We start from the raw sequence: 12,812 nt of genomic DNA, 5'->3' as shown, positions 1-12,812 counted from the left end.
CTTTAAACAAATTTCGTTTCATTTTGCAGTCAAAAATTGTATCAAGTCTTTATATATAAACATACATTTGTAATTGCACACAAAAATGTCAGCTAAAAAAGCACAAAACTGAAGGTATATCCAGGCCTTGAATCCGTAAAAGATTCATGCATATTGGGGTATAAGAATATGTAGAGTAATCTCAGCAGGCAGCTAGGCTTTGCTTTCACTCAGGAGCTCCATCCCTCAGCTGTTGCGCATGCGCAGGAGTAGCTTTGCAATGGCCTGTGCCTGCGCTGGTGCTACATCCCTCAATTGTTTGTACAACTGCTCTACAACGCGTAAGGTTTGGGGCTGCAAAATTAAAGGTAAATATCACAAGAAAAATATATATTGTGCTATACATACTAGTGTCTTTGCATCGAGCTGCGTTTGCGATTTGTTGGCCAAGAGCCAGAGGTTCAATGCCAATTGGGACACAGTTTCCCTTTCCAAATCCGCATAGCGTACAATCCTTAAGAAAAGATCTAGGGATAGCTCTGCCTGCTGTCGCTGCTGATGGGCCACACCTAGGATCTTGAGCTGCAACAGAATGACATCCACCACTTGGACACACAGATTGTTGATCTCCGCCAGAAACTTGGGATCATGGCCATACAAATCATCGTTGGAAACCACACCCTTTATGTGATAGGGATACTTTTCCAGCGACTGCACATAGAGCATGTCCAAGGCATGCAGATAGATGACGCTCGGCGCCGTGCTGTCCGCCTTGAACTGATGCTTCCCAATGACATCTAGGAGCAGACGCAGAAAGTACAGCACTCCCTGCTCTGGACTATCGGGCACCACAATCAATGTGGCCAGCATGTTGCACAAATATGAGACTAAGTAGCGCTCCAGGCTGCGCGGTTTACCCTCAAAGTCCACGGTGGCGGCCGGCAAATCATTCACCAGCAGCAAAGCGGCCTCAAAGCAGGCATCAGCTAAGGAAAAATAACTTATTTATACAGAAATTGATTCCTAAATTAAGGAAATGCCTTACCCTGTCCCAAGCACAGATTCCTGAGGGCTAGCTGACCGCACAGCAGATACAAATCCATTTGCTGTTGGACAGCGCTAATGCTCGGAATGGTTATGAAACAATAGGATATGCAGGCCTTGATGAAACCCGTGGATCTTGAGGTATTACGTGTGGCCAACTTGCAGGCAGCATGCACTAGGGTGACATACACCGCATCCAGATTGCTAAAGGTGCCCCTAGCCTCCACATAGAAGCCTAGCTGCTGCTCCAAATCGCGGCCAAAGTGTACTTTGTGTATGAAGACATTGATGAGCTGCGATATCTGTCGTCTCTCATCTTCCACGCTGAGAGCACTGAACGAAGAGCACACCAATATCAATGAGGAAAATGTTTCTAAATCACTAAAGTTTCACCTACTTCACAGAATCATTCAGAATCTTTCCCAGATACATCAGAGCATTCGTGACCACCGCATCGCAGGTGTATTCCTCGCTGTTTTGCTTGTAGTATGTGAGTATTGTCTTGCATACCTCCACGCGCACTGATTCCTTTTGAAACAGATCCAAATAGGGCAAGAAGTTGGGCTGTATCAGCAGCAGTTCAATGCTGCGATAATTCTGCATAATCCTCGACAGAATGTTCTGCAATTGCGGATAGTGCTTCTCATAGGCCTTGCCCAAGCACATGCGTGTATTCAGCTCTCCCAGCAACCGATTCACTTCGTGTATCTGTTGAAACATAATCAATAATTAGTTATTATCTAGAGTTTAAGCCACGCTCTTAACGTACAGTAAAATACTGCGATACAAAGACAGCCCAGGTCTCCACACAGTTGATGTATTCATTCGGATCCGTCAGCTTGTTGATGGTCTCAAAGGCAGCCTTTAGAAAGGTCACACGCTGCTCCTGCAGCGGGGCACAACTGCTGACGCAGCTCCCTAATGAACGCAGCAGCTGCGATTTTGATATTCCCGGCGTCTCTGAGGTATTTATCAGCTCTACAAACTCCAATGCATTTGTGGCAATGAACTCGGATTTGAAGGAACTCAGAATGGACATCAGTATTGCGCCGCTGGCAATGTATGGAAGAGGTTGAATGGGTTTTATTGAAAGATATGGACTCATACTCACTTGTTCTTCAGTTGCTTGCACTCGTTGAGCATATCCTGCGTGTGAAGCTCGCATTTGTGCACTAAACACAGCAGCATATAGTCGAATGCTGGTGCATATAGCTGCAGATACGAGCTGGCTGTGACAATCTCCGGATGCAGATTAAAACGTGCCACAAATCGAAAGATCTATTAAAGAAATATTGATCAAATTAAGCCATTAAGAGAGTACTTCCACTCACCTGAGGGTAAACAATGAATAGATCACCGAAATTCTCACGAATATATGTCTTGCTGGGCGTTACAGTCACGCCCATGCGCACTAGATAGCAACGCGCATAGCTGGAAACGAGGGGATCCGCAATGCCCCTCAATTGATGCGTTAGACGTCGCAGTAACTTCTCGTATTCCTCGCGATCGGATGTTAAGAACTCATAGCACTTGAAGATGGACAATTCCAGGTACAAGCGCGGAAGCAGCTCTCGTATGGAGGCAATCTTATAGAACCAATTCTGGCACGTATCCCGAGCAGCTTCACGTTCGCGTTCCAATGTGGCCGCCGAAGCACCAGGCAGTCCCGATGCCTTGGCCTGCAGTCTGTCGTACACCAATTTTCCGAAGACATCCAAAATGTCCGTAATGAGGACATACTGGCTGGGATAGAACTGCAGGACAGTGGTGTCTGCCAACATCTTGGCACACTGTATGGCAATCTTCAGAGCCTTCACTCGTTGATCGTTGTGCCAGGATTGGGTGAGCTCCTGCTTGAGTTGCTCGAATCTCTGAATGTATTCCGGTTGCGTAAGGTCCATCATGTGGCGCATAGTGCCATCATCGAAATAATCCAGCTGCTCCAGCCGATACTTGGTCTTGTCTGCCACCACAGTTTGTGCTTTGACTGGGATTGAATTTGTTAGGAGAGGCCCAAGCGAGTATTCCACACAACTTACTGCTTTCATTGCCGCCGTCCAAGCTGCCAGAGGCGACCAGAAAACTGGTCGATAGCGATAGCTTCTCATTGGTAGTGAAGCGATTGAGAATACCCAAGCGCCTTGTGCTCCATTGCAGGGTATTATCCTCTGGCTCTATTCTATCACGTTCGCGACGCTTCGACTTTAGGTCCTGGGGAAGAGGAAGGTTTAGTCCAAAGGTGGTTGGGGGATTGTGCACTTACGAGTTCGCTGACCATTTGGGAGAGTGGATCATTCAGTTCTTCATCTTGGCGCGCAAATTGTGAAAGCGGATCAGTACCCTCCAGAGCCAGGCTCAAAGGATTAATGTCCACCACCTGGTTACAAGAATTACGATTATTTATAAATTCAAGTCATAGAGGGCGTCATATTCCAAAACTCACCGTGACTGTCTGCTGTTTTAGCGGGTGCTCCAGCGTAGCACGGCCAGCCAAGTGGTTTTTTCTTACTTCATACAAACGCGGCACGCACACCCTGCAGTCAAATGGGATTATAAATCAACAATTAGTTGTATATTTTTCTTGAAAACCTACCAATCCAAATTCGACATAGCGTCCTGGTTGTTGTTGTCGGCATCACAGACACAGCTGTTCAATATGTACAGCTTCGCGGCGACTGACCATATGACCGCGCACGCTGTGAATGGCAAAATCCAGCTGACAAGCGACGCGTTTTAGTGATGTAAATTTGAATGAAAACATCGATGTCGATGTCCATCGATGTTGTCAAAATCAAACATCGATGTTGGATGATACATCGGATTTATTCTTCGATGCATCGATGTATGACCGCGAAATCAGGATCTGAAGACACGGCGACAGCCTCTGATGATTGCGATGGGAAAATTAGTGACAGGCAGTTGTGGTACTGTTTCTGATACTGAGTTTTATTGAACAAATGGATCTCCTTATATAGCTAGCAGTGGTACTCTTATTGTATGGGAAGGAACGCACAGGCTCCATGTGAGTGTATTTTTAGATAGGGTGCACTTTCTCTGTGCGGGAGTTACATTTCAGTGCATTTACTTAGGTACTTGGCAGCAATAGAGTAAATAGTTTATTGCTTCACCCTTTTTGGTGGGTTCGAGTTTACAAGTGCAATTGTCTATTCTTAGTTGCTAATGTAATTGTCGTGTCGTCATATTCATTGACATGAAGTGACATGGACAATTGTATTTATGAGTATTTGTGTATGAGATTGTACTGTATATTCTGTAATATTAATGTTATATTAAGGTATATGTCTGTGACTGAACAGTACTCTTCATACCTTCCCAAACACACAACGGGTTGCCTTCGAATGATGTTAACGGCGTTCGCAGTTTCATATTTAAACAAATGTATACCATCTATAGTAAATTTGATTCATTTTAAGTCAAATATGTTTACTTTATTTGACATTGCTGTGTTGCTGCTTACAGAAGACAAATACGCAATGATTTGAAATTAAACGATCGATGTTTTGCAAAACATCGATGAATCGCTCAACATCGGTACCAGCAAAAACACCGGAAAACATCGGTAAACATCGGCAAAAAACATCGATGCTCGATGCATCGATGGGTTTTTACATCACTAACGCGTTTACTTTTTGAGCTCGCAGTTTTATTGTAAAAAGTGCAAATTGTTACACTTGCAACCAAAAAGATGTCGAAGTCGTCGGTAAAACATTTGAAAAGCACTTGCCGGGTGTGTGCCAAGTATGCAAGCATCAAAAGATCCCCTCGCTTGTTTGACAAATCAAATCCAAAGATGGTTGAGAACATTGAGACGCTCACTGGATTGCGGGTACTGTATTTTTGCGCCAGAAATTATTCTGAATAGTTTTAGCAAACATACTTTTCGTAGCTGGAGTCTTTTGGATGTTTACCTGAACTAATTTGCGAATGCTGCGTAATGGAACTAAGTGCTGCAAGCAAATTTCGCGAGCGTTGCATTGCCGCCCAGCGCAGTCTCCTGATGGGACTAACCGAAGAACAGCAAATGGTGATACCCGCGTACTACCAGGCCGCAGTCTTGGGCACTGACGTCGAGGAGATGGAGGAGGCGGACGTCGACAAGAGGGCCCAGCCCCCCGAAGAGATCGAAACTGTAGAAACTTATATTGATGATATAGAACCAAAAGAGGAGGGTGAGGAGGAGGACGATATTGATGAAAAAATCGAATACGACAATGAATATTTCGACGTTGCCGAAAACAACGTGACGGAGGACGACGGAGCATCGCTTATAGAGGAGGCCGAATACGAAAGCCTCATGGCAGACGAAGATATTGAGGAACAAAGTCTTCAGGAGACAGAAATGATAGATGCTGCTGGGGAACTTATTACAGGCGATGGAAATGAGGGCTATGTTTACGATTCTGATGACGAAGTGGCCGTGCTGGACAACGTCCTGGACGATGAGTATGAGCATGAGAACAGCGTTGTAAAGAAGTCCAGTCTGCCGCCCAAACCGAAAGTACGTTCTGATGATCCACGCCGCCGTGGAACAGGCGGCGTCTACATTTGTGAGCAGTGTGGCAATCACATCAAGGGCCGCATGGCCTTCGAGCTACACTGTCGTCGCCACCGCGGCGATAAGCAGTTTGGTTGCGAGTGAGTATATCCCACCCGACAGAAGCTATAATTTTCATTAAACTGCATATTGATTTGTAGACTGTGCAACTCTCGCTTCTGCACCACGTCCGAACTGAAGCGGCACATGCGTAAGCACACCGGAGAGCGTCCGTTCGCTTGCCAGTACTGCGGACGCTGTTTCACCGATTACACCACTCGCGTTAAGCATGAGCGTACCCACACCAATGAACGTCCCTATGTCTGTGGCACATGCGGCAAGGCTTTCACCACCGGGTACATTCTTAAGAACCATATGTTAATACATTCCGGCGAGCGCGCTTACAGGTGAGTAAAATGCAAAATACCCCGCTGGAATTGCTTTGAAAAACTTATTCGATTTTGAAGGTGCGAGCTGTGCGACAAGTCTTTCATGCTCCCCACCCATCTGAATACACATTTCCGTTCGGGAGTGCACAAACGGCATATGGAGAAGGCCGGGATCACACTGGAGAGAGAGCAGAAAAAGGAACTTAAATTGGAGGATGTGGAGGAGGATAGTTTAATAGTTTAGGACTAGAGATGCACCATTATAAATTTAAGCTTGGCGCGATTATGGATTATACAGACAAATAGCATTTCAGCAATAATGTAATAGATTTGAGTTGATGTAATAACATCTTATCATTAATAAACTCTATCCTTCAAATCAAACAAAATCATTGTTTTTATAAAACAAGTGTGCGTTTTGTTGGACCTGCAACGGAACTGGAAGTAGCGCGCTGTCATCGATGACATCGACTCGATGTTGCACAAAAAAACAACCCTACATTTACCCTACATGGAGCGAAAAAGGCCCTTCTCAGGTTTTTATAATTTGTACGATTTCTTGATAAAAATTGTTGCCGTACAACACTGACTCAAAACAGTCGTAAGAAGATCTCGAGATCTCCACAAAGACTTAATGAAATTAAAGTATAAACTATATATTTGGCTTTTCGTTGTCATTGGTTTAGTTTGTACTAAATACTAAGGTTGTTGGTCCCAAGAGCTGTTGAGCGGCTAGATCCAATGAGGATGCCTGCTCCAGGGGCAAAGGAACTTCTATCGTGAAGCCCAATGCCGGTTGCTGCTGCTCCACCAGGAATTCAGTCTGCTCCGCCTGCTGTGGCAGAGCCATTTGCAAGCAGTCGGCCAGCTGTTGTTTCTCGGCCTTTGCTTTTTCCATATTATGCTTGTGCGTATTCGAGCGATAGTGGGTCTTCAAGTGGGTTGGTCGCGAAAACGAACGCTGGCACAGCTCACATCTGCAAATACATAGCTCTGGTAATACAACAAATTGAACAACAATGAGTCGGTTTCTTGCCTAAACAAGCGCTCGCCCGTATGGATCAGCATATGGTTCTTTAGAATGTACGAATTAGTGAAGCCCTTGGAACACTGGGAGCAGACAAAAGGCCTATCATTGGTATGAGTGCGTTCGTGACGTAGCCGCCCGCTGTAGTTGACATAGCTGCGATCGCAGTAGCGGCAGGGGAAATTACGATCCCCAGTATGCATCACCTGATGGCCTTTCAGCTCCCCAGCAGATAGAAAGCGGGTGGGGCAGAGTCTAAGAGACCAAAACGATTAAAAACTGCAGTGAAATTTCTTAGTTTTCTCATCTTACTGGCACTGGAAAGGTCGGACGCCGCTGTGCTTACGCAGGTGGCGATCAAAGGAGGTTTTTCCAGTGATATTGGTGCCACATTGATCGCAGAAGAAGACGGTTAGAGCTGTTTTTTGGCGCTTTTCACTTGAGCACCTCTTTCGTCGACCTCTTCGGATCTTAGCTGCGGGGCCAGGCACATCATCCTCTTCTGACAGGGGAAACTCTTTAATTACGAAGTCCAGATCTGTTTCGTTGCTAGTGTCCAGATGATCAACACCATCGTCTTCTTCATGGCCATTGCTCAGGTTCTCGACTTTGATCATTACTTCTATGGGACTGGGCGGATTCTTTAGTTCAGTGGCAGCGTCCAGCTGTTTCTGGGAGCGCGTACTACGTCGTAAACAGAATAGGTGGGTGGAAGCAGGCCGGGAGCCCTCAGTAAGCGTCCCATCGAATCTTTTGAACTTATCTTGGCTGCTCAGACATTGGTCACGGAACTCTATTGCACCCTGCAAGGCTGTCTGACATCTTTCGCATATCCAATCGGGTAAATCGGGATCGAATTGAAGCTGTGGTAGGGCAAACGATTGATTTAAACGTATTTATCTTGGATTCCTTAGAGCTTACCAAAATGCCGGCGATTAAATTGATTTGTTGCACCAGCTCCCGCGTGCTGCTCATGAAGAGCTTTAATGCTTTGCTGTCGTCCGTGTTACTGGCGCAAATGCGACAAACGTTTTTCAGCATTTTAGTTCAACAAATGGGTAATAATACTCAATAATTGATAATTGTAAACAAAGACATTCCACCCACACAACTGTTGACCATTCGCAGCGCAACGCCCACACGTACAGGTGTCGCCATGCAACACTGGCTCGAAATAAGACCGCAAAACAAAGTCTCGTTTAAACTAAGTTTCTTTTCTATTTGGTTCCCTGCTAATATGAATTATTCTAAAAGATTTCACATGACACCGCCTTGCTGCTGCTTCATGACGTTCTGCTTGTGCGTGTTCGATTGGAAATGCGTCCGCAGATGCGTCTTACGCTGGAAAGATCGCTCACAGAGATCACATCGAAATTGTCGCTCGCCCGTATGCACAAGCATATGATTCTTCAGTATATAGGAATTCGTGAATGTCTTGCCGCACTCGGCGCAGACAAAAGGCCGCTCATTGGTATGGATTCTCTCGTGCTTCAATCTGCCCATGTAGCTCACATACCGCCGCTCACAATAGCGACAGGCAAACGGTCGTTCTCCCGTGTGGACACGATGATGGGAGCGGAGTTCGGCAGCCGTGAGGAACTTGGCGGTACATTCGCTGCAAACATAATAATTTGGATTTAATACATTGTGCTATTACGAGCTTTGTCATGATTCTTACAGGCAGCCATACGGGCGCTCACCCGTGTGCTTTCGCATGTGTCGCTCAAATACAGTCTTTGAATGGGAATGCCTTCCACATTGTTCGCATATGTAGGGTTCGTCTTCCTGCTTTGTGACTTTGTGGTTATTTTTGGTTAGTATGGGATCAGCAGTGGACTGCTCCTCTTCGCTGCAGATTTCCTCTGGCTCATCCTCATCGATTTGTTCACATACGAAAAGACTGCTCGTTGGCTGCTCTTCCAGCATTATTATAAACGGTTCTTCCGGCTCCTTTGCCTCGTCATCGGTTTCACTAAATTTGCTGACTTTGCCAGAATTCTGTCTTGTTATCTTTAACGGCTCAGCTGTTGCTTGGCATTCGGTTTCGCTAAGCGAGGAATCATCGTGTACCACGATTTTGGGCTGCCATCGTTTCTGGGTTTTAAGACACAGTTTTCGAAAGGTCATTGCCAATTTGAGATCCGACTGGCAGCAATGGCATATGAAGGCAGGAACATTCGACAGATCTCTCAACTGTGGTATCCATAAAACAAAGACATTTGCATAGGGATATGTAAATTTAAATGTTTCTCAATAGTTCTAGCCAATTCCGGCTTACCCGAACACCAGCAATCATAAAAATATGTCGCACCACTTTCCTGTTGGCATGCTCGAACAGATTTATGCTTTGTTCACAGAGATTGCGCCTGGCGCAAATTCTACACATATTTATTAACATCTTTGAGGCTCTCTCGTTGCAAAACTCGCCTAAATGGAATGCAGTTTCATGTAAATCGGAGCAGCAGCAGCGTTGACATTCACTGGAAGACGCGGTAATTATTTGTTGCTGCTTTGAAGGGCGCGAATTTAGGGGTAGTTTTAAAAGTAAACAAAAATATTCAAGGAATCTACAGCAATGCTAGTCTAGTGCTAGACTTGTGAACTTCTAGAAACTATAATTATAATTCTGTCTTCTGCTGCTTATTGTTGGCACAGTTTTCTCCCCCAGGGAGCACAACCTTTTGCGCTGCAGCATTACGTTTATGTGTGTTCGATATGTAATGCGTGACAAGATGTTTCTTGAGCGTAAAGGAACGATTGCAAATATCACAACTGCAAAAAGAACGATCTGCATAATTATACCATATTATTGCTGGAGATTCGGCAACTCACTTGAACATCCTCTGTCCCGTGTGGGAAAGCATGTGCTGCTTCATGATGCACCCTCTGGTGAATGCCTTGCCGCACTGTTCGCAAACAAAGGGCCGTTCATTTGTGTGGACGCGTTCGTGCTTCTTTCGCCCTATCGACGAGAAATATTTCCGCTCGCAATAGCGGCAGGGAAATGGTGGTTCCTTTGTATGTTGTGTGAGCATGTGGGCGCGAAGTTCGTTTCCGGAAAGAAAAGCTTTCGGACATTCCCTGTAAAGAGTCCAAGATTAGTATCGTGGTATACACGGGGTATATATTCGCCCATACTTGCAGGGATGCGGCCTTTCGCCAGTATGCGTGTACTCGTGCCTCACCAGCGATGCTTTGTTGTTCTTAACGATGCCACACAGATTGCATTTGTGGAGCTGTAGCTTTGGTTGTGCGCTGTAGTCTTTATCGGAACTGGAGGAGCTGTCATGATCGGTTTCGTCTGGACTAGCCTCGGTATATATGGCGACCTGTTCTGCGGAAGTCCAAGCCAGTTGGTCAACCTCATTGTTGACAGTTGTTGCTTGTATGAATTCGTTTTCCGTTTTCATTACAACATCAACTATTTGCAAAGGTTCTACAGGCAAATGCAAGACCGGTCGTCGTCTAGAACATCGAACACTCCGGCGAATTTTTGGCGTCTGATCTTCAGTTTTCTTCTCCATCGGCGACCATTTCTGTTGCACTTTAATGCACTGCCTGCGAAAAACATTGGCTGTCTTTATGTCCATCTGGCAGCAGAAGCACACCATGTGGGGAGAATTGGAATGACAAAGCAGCTAAACAATACAAACAACTCATATACATAAATCGTGCAATATCGGAGACGAAACATACAAGGCTAAAGCTTACTCGAATCCCAGTCAGATCATATATATACCTCAGTAGCTTTCGATTTCTAGGTTCGAATAGCGGTAAGGCTTTCGGGCAGATGTTACTCTTGCCACAAACCCGACAAAGGTTTATTAACATTTTAATTTATTAATTAAACCGATCTAAAATAGAATAGGCAGGGTCCATTCACCGGGAAACGCCTGCATTACCAGTGTTACTGAACGTAAAAGTTGATCGGCCACTTTTAATTGGATTACATAATGTTAAGACACATGTAACTGATTTTTAAATAAAAAAGGACAAATATGAAAATGATTTTCTTTTCCGGTCTATGGCTTTCTTTGTTTGGGTTTTATTTTTCAGACTTTAAACTGTTTTCGAAGTACTGCGACCTTGGCTAATTTATTTCAACATATGTATTGTAAAGCTTGTTCTTAATCTGAGTGGAGTGATGCTGCAATTGAGATCCTAAGCATGAGAGACATCGTTATCGTCATAGGTTCTCAACAGATTCTCTTTGATTTGCAAATCTTTGCGGAAGAGGATGTGCTGTTGATGAGTCCCCTCAATTTCGCGTTTGACCTTCAGCTGAAGCAGTTCTACCCGAAGCTGTTCGACGAGAAGACGGTAACGGTGAAGCTCCTGCTGGCGCTGGCGGAGATTTGGCATCCCGCTGCCAGCGATGCTGCTGGTTTTGCCCGTCTGCGAACGTGCCGTGCTGCTGCCACTGGGCCTAGTTGTTCTCTTGCCAGACAGCGAGGGGGAACCTCCGGCCGTACCGCTGTTGCTGGAGGTAATCGCCTCCGGGGAGGAACCTCCTGCCGAGCAGCTGTTGCTGGGGCTAGTCAATTTTTTGACCGACTCCGATGACGAGTCTACCGTGCCACTGTTGCTGGGGCTAGGAACTTTTCTGCCCGAAGCCGAGAGAGAATGTGTGCTTGCTGACGGTGCCTTTGTAGGCTTGACTGTGCCCCGCTTAGGTCCCACATGAGGACCGCTTGAAAAGGAGGTCGCTAAGGGCGTTGTTACAACGACGCTTTCCAGTTGTTTCAATGGTCCTGTCACTCTGCTTGCTTCTGATGCGGTGCCGTTCCTCTGCAAATCCAACTCCCCGGAGCTGCACGAATCCGTGTCCTTCGACATTGAGACGCGCACTCGGTGAGCAAACATCGGCGGGACCTCACGCACTATGCACGTCTGATGCGGCGGCAGGTCACAGGTTTCTATTTTCAAGTTGATAGCTGCAGCCTGGGATGTGCTCGGCTGCTGATGAATGTGATCCAGGCCTTGGTCCTTGCTCCTCTTGAACTTGAGCGATTCATGGGATGGCTTGTAGCGCAGGGCAAGGCTGGGACTTCCACTCAATTCGAATTTCTCTTTCTCCTCCTCCGGCAGTTCGCCCTTTTTGATCAGCTTAATTGTGTTGAAAAGACGCTGCCAGCTTGCCTTGGCACGCTCCTTGCTCTCGAGTCCTTCCAGTTTCGCCAAAGAATTAGATTTTTGTACAGAAGCTTGAGATGTTATCGGCTGCTCCTTCTGCGCCAGCTTCTTGCGATTGCCCAACTCTGCGACCAGCATTCGCCAGTTTTTGTTTGGAGCGTCTCGATTGACGGCCACCTCTGGATTGCTTTTGGATGCCTTAGTGGTGTCACTGGCCACCTCTGATGGCATCCAGCGATAGGTGACGATCGAGTCAAAGACCTCCTCCTCATCCTTACAGCTTTTGTCCATTTTCCACATGACGCGACGACTACTGTTCGAATGGGAACGTCCGCCAGAGGCAACTGAAGTATAAGAGCATATTATTCAATATTATAAATTGTTTATGAAATATAAGTAATTGCCTGAATACCGACCGGATTTATTCTGTTTGTCCATTGGGAATTTTTGCAAATTTATTTAAATTCAAGTAGTATTTCGTTTTGTAAACTTTAGGTACTTCAAATTTCAAAAAATTTGTAAAATATTCCGACAAAAATAAATTTGGAAGAGATCTGATCTGGATTTGTGTAAAAGTGTTACTAAATTCAAATGCCCCACATATGTATGTAGATTGCCTGCGAAAGGTCTATAGAAGCACAGCCTACTACTTTGAACAAAAGATTTTGTTGCTTTTTCTTTAATT

The 12,812-nt window shown here is 45.5% G+C and overlaps 6 protein-coding genes across 11 annotated transcripts; 1 reads left to right on the top strand and 5 right to left on the bottom strand.

Annotated features, from left to right (window-relative positions):
- Nucleotides 1-21: 21 nt before the first annotated feature.
- Nucleotides 22-3,727, bottom strand: LOC108155013 (VPS35 endosomal protein sorting factor-like). Of its 2 annotated transcripts, none has more exons than XM_017285564.2 (11): nt 3,617-3,727; nt 3,467-3,557; nt 3,287-3,400; nt 3,063-3,234; nt 2,355-3,010; nt 2,135-2,301; nt 1,793-2,075; nt 1,421-1,731; nt 1,025-1,356; nt 388-965; nt 22-333 (listed from the first exon to the last, which is right to left on the bottom strand). In XM_017285564.2, the coding sequence occupies exons 1-11, from the start codon at nt 3,631-3,633 to the stop codon at nt 226-228; spliced, it is 2,829 nt and encodes a 942-aa protein (XP_017141053.1). In that variant the 5' UTR covers nt 3,634-3,727; the 3' UTR covers nt 22-225. The 2 variants fall into 2 exon arrangements, with proteins under 2 accessions (XP_017141053.1, XP_017141054.1); XM_017285565.2 differs by having other exon boundaries at nt 3,299-3,400.
- A 911-nt stretch (nt 3,728-4,638) lies between these two features.
- LOC108155017 (transcription factor Ouib) lies at nt 4,639-6,294 on the top strand. The gene is made up of 4 exons (XM_017285569.2): nt 4,639-4,870; nt 4,931-5,679; nt 5,740-5,985; nt 6,046-6,294. The coding sequence occupies exons 1-4, from the start codon at nt 4,730-4,732 to the stop codon at nt 6,209-6,211; spliced, it is 1,302 nt and encodes a 433-aa protein (XP_017141058.1). The 5' UTR covers nt 4,639-4,729; the 3' UTR covers nt 6,212-6,294.
- Nucleotides 6,295-6,607: 313 nt separating this feature from the next.
- On the bottom strand, nt 6,608-8,137 carry LOC108155018 (transcription factor Ouib). Its single transcript, XM_017285570.2, has 4 exons — nt 7,916-8,137; nt 7,307-7,857; nt 7,004-7,249; nt 6,608-6,944 (listed from the first exon to the last, which is right to left on the bottom strand). Exons 1-4 carry the CDS (start codon nt 8,033-8,035, stop codon nt 6,650-6,652), a joined length of 1,212 nt encoding a protein of 403 aa, XP_017141059.1. The 5' UTR covers nt 8,036-8,137; the 3' UTR covers nt 6,608-6,649.
- A 50-nt stretch (nt 8,138-8,187) lies between these two features.
- On the bottom strand, nt 8,188-9,414 carry LOC108155021 (transcription factor Ouib). Its single transcript, XM_017285576.2, has 3 exons — nt 9,273-9,414; nt 8,673-9,187; nt 8,188-8,609 (listed from the first exon to the last, which is right to left on the bottom strand). Exons 1-3 carry the CDS (start codon nt 9,390-9,392, stop codon nt 8,252-8,254), a joined length of 993 nt encoding a protein of 330 aa, XP_017141065.1. The 5' UTR covers nt 9,393-9,414; the 3' UTR covers nt 8,188-8,251.
- Nucleotides 9,415-9,602: 188 nt separating this feature from the next.
- On the bottom strand, nt 9,603-10,902 carry LOC108155020 (transcription factor Ouib). Of its 5 annotated transcripts, none has more exons than XM_017285571.2 (4): nt 10,691-10,902; nt 10,133-10,632; nt 9,827-10,075; nt 9,603-9,766 (listed from the first exon to the last, which is right to left on the bottom strand). In XM_017285571.2, the coding sequence occupies exons 1-4, from the start codon at nt 10,823-10,825 to the stop codon at nt 9,613-9,615; spliced, it is 1,038 nt and encodes a 345-aa protein (XP_017141060.1). In that variant the 5' UTR covers nt 10,826-10,902; the 3' UTR covers nt 9,603-9,612. The 5 variants fall into 5 exon arrangements, with proteins under 5 accessions (XP_017141060.1, XP_017141062.1, XP_017141061.1 ...); XM_017285573.2 differs by having other exon boundaries at nt 10,133-10,584; XM_017285572.2 differs by having other exon boundaries at nt 10,706-10,902.
- Nucleotides 10,903-11,002: 100 nt separating this feature from the next.
- LOC108155016 lies at nt 11,003-12,716 on the bottom strand. Its single transcript, XM_017285568.2, has 2 exons — nt 12,544-12,716; nt 11,003-12,471 (listed from the first exon to the last, which is right to left on the bottom strand). The coding sequence occupies exons 1-2, from the start codon at nt 12,563-12,565 to the stop codon at nt 11,156-11,158; spliced, it is 1,338 nt and encodes a 445-aa protein (XP_017141057.1). The 5' UTR covers nt 12,566-12,716; the 3' UTR covers nt 11,003-11,155.
- Between the last annotated feature and the right edge of the window lie 96 nt (nt 12,717-12,812).

The sequence above is a fragment of the Drosophila miranda genome, chromosome 2, assembly GCF_003369915.1.
Source record: "Drosophila miranda strain MSH22 chromosome 2, D.miranda_PacBio2.1, whole genome shotgun sequence".
NCBI lineage: Eukaryota > Metazoa > Arthropoda > Insecta > Diptera > Drosophilidae > Drosophila > Drosophila miranda.
This window is presented reverse-complemented; position numbering and strand designations above follow the sequence as displayed.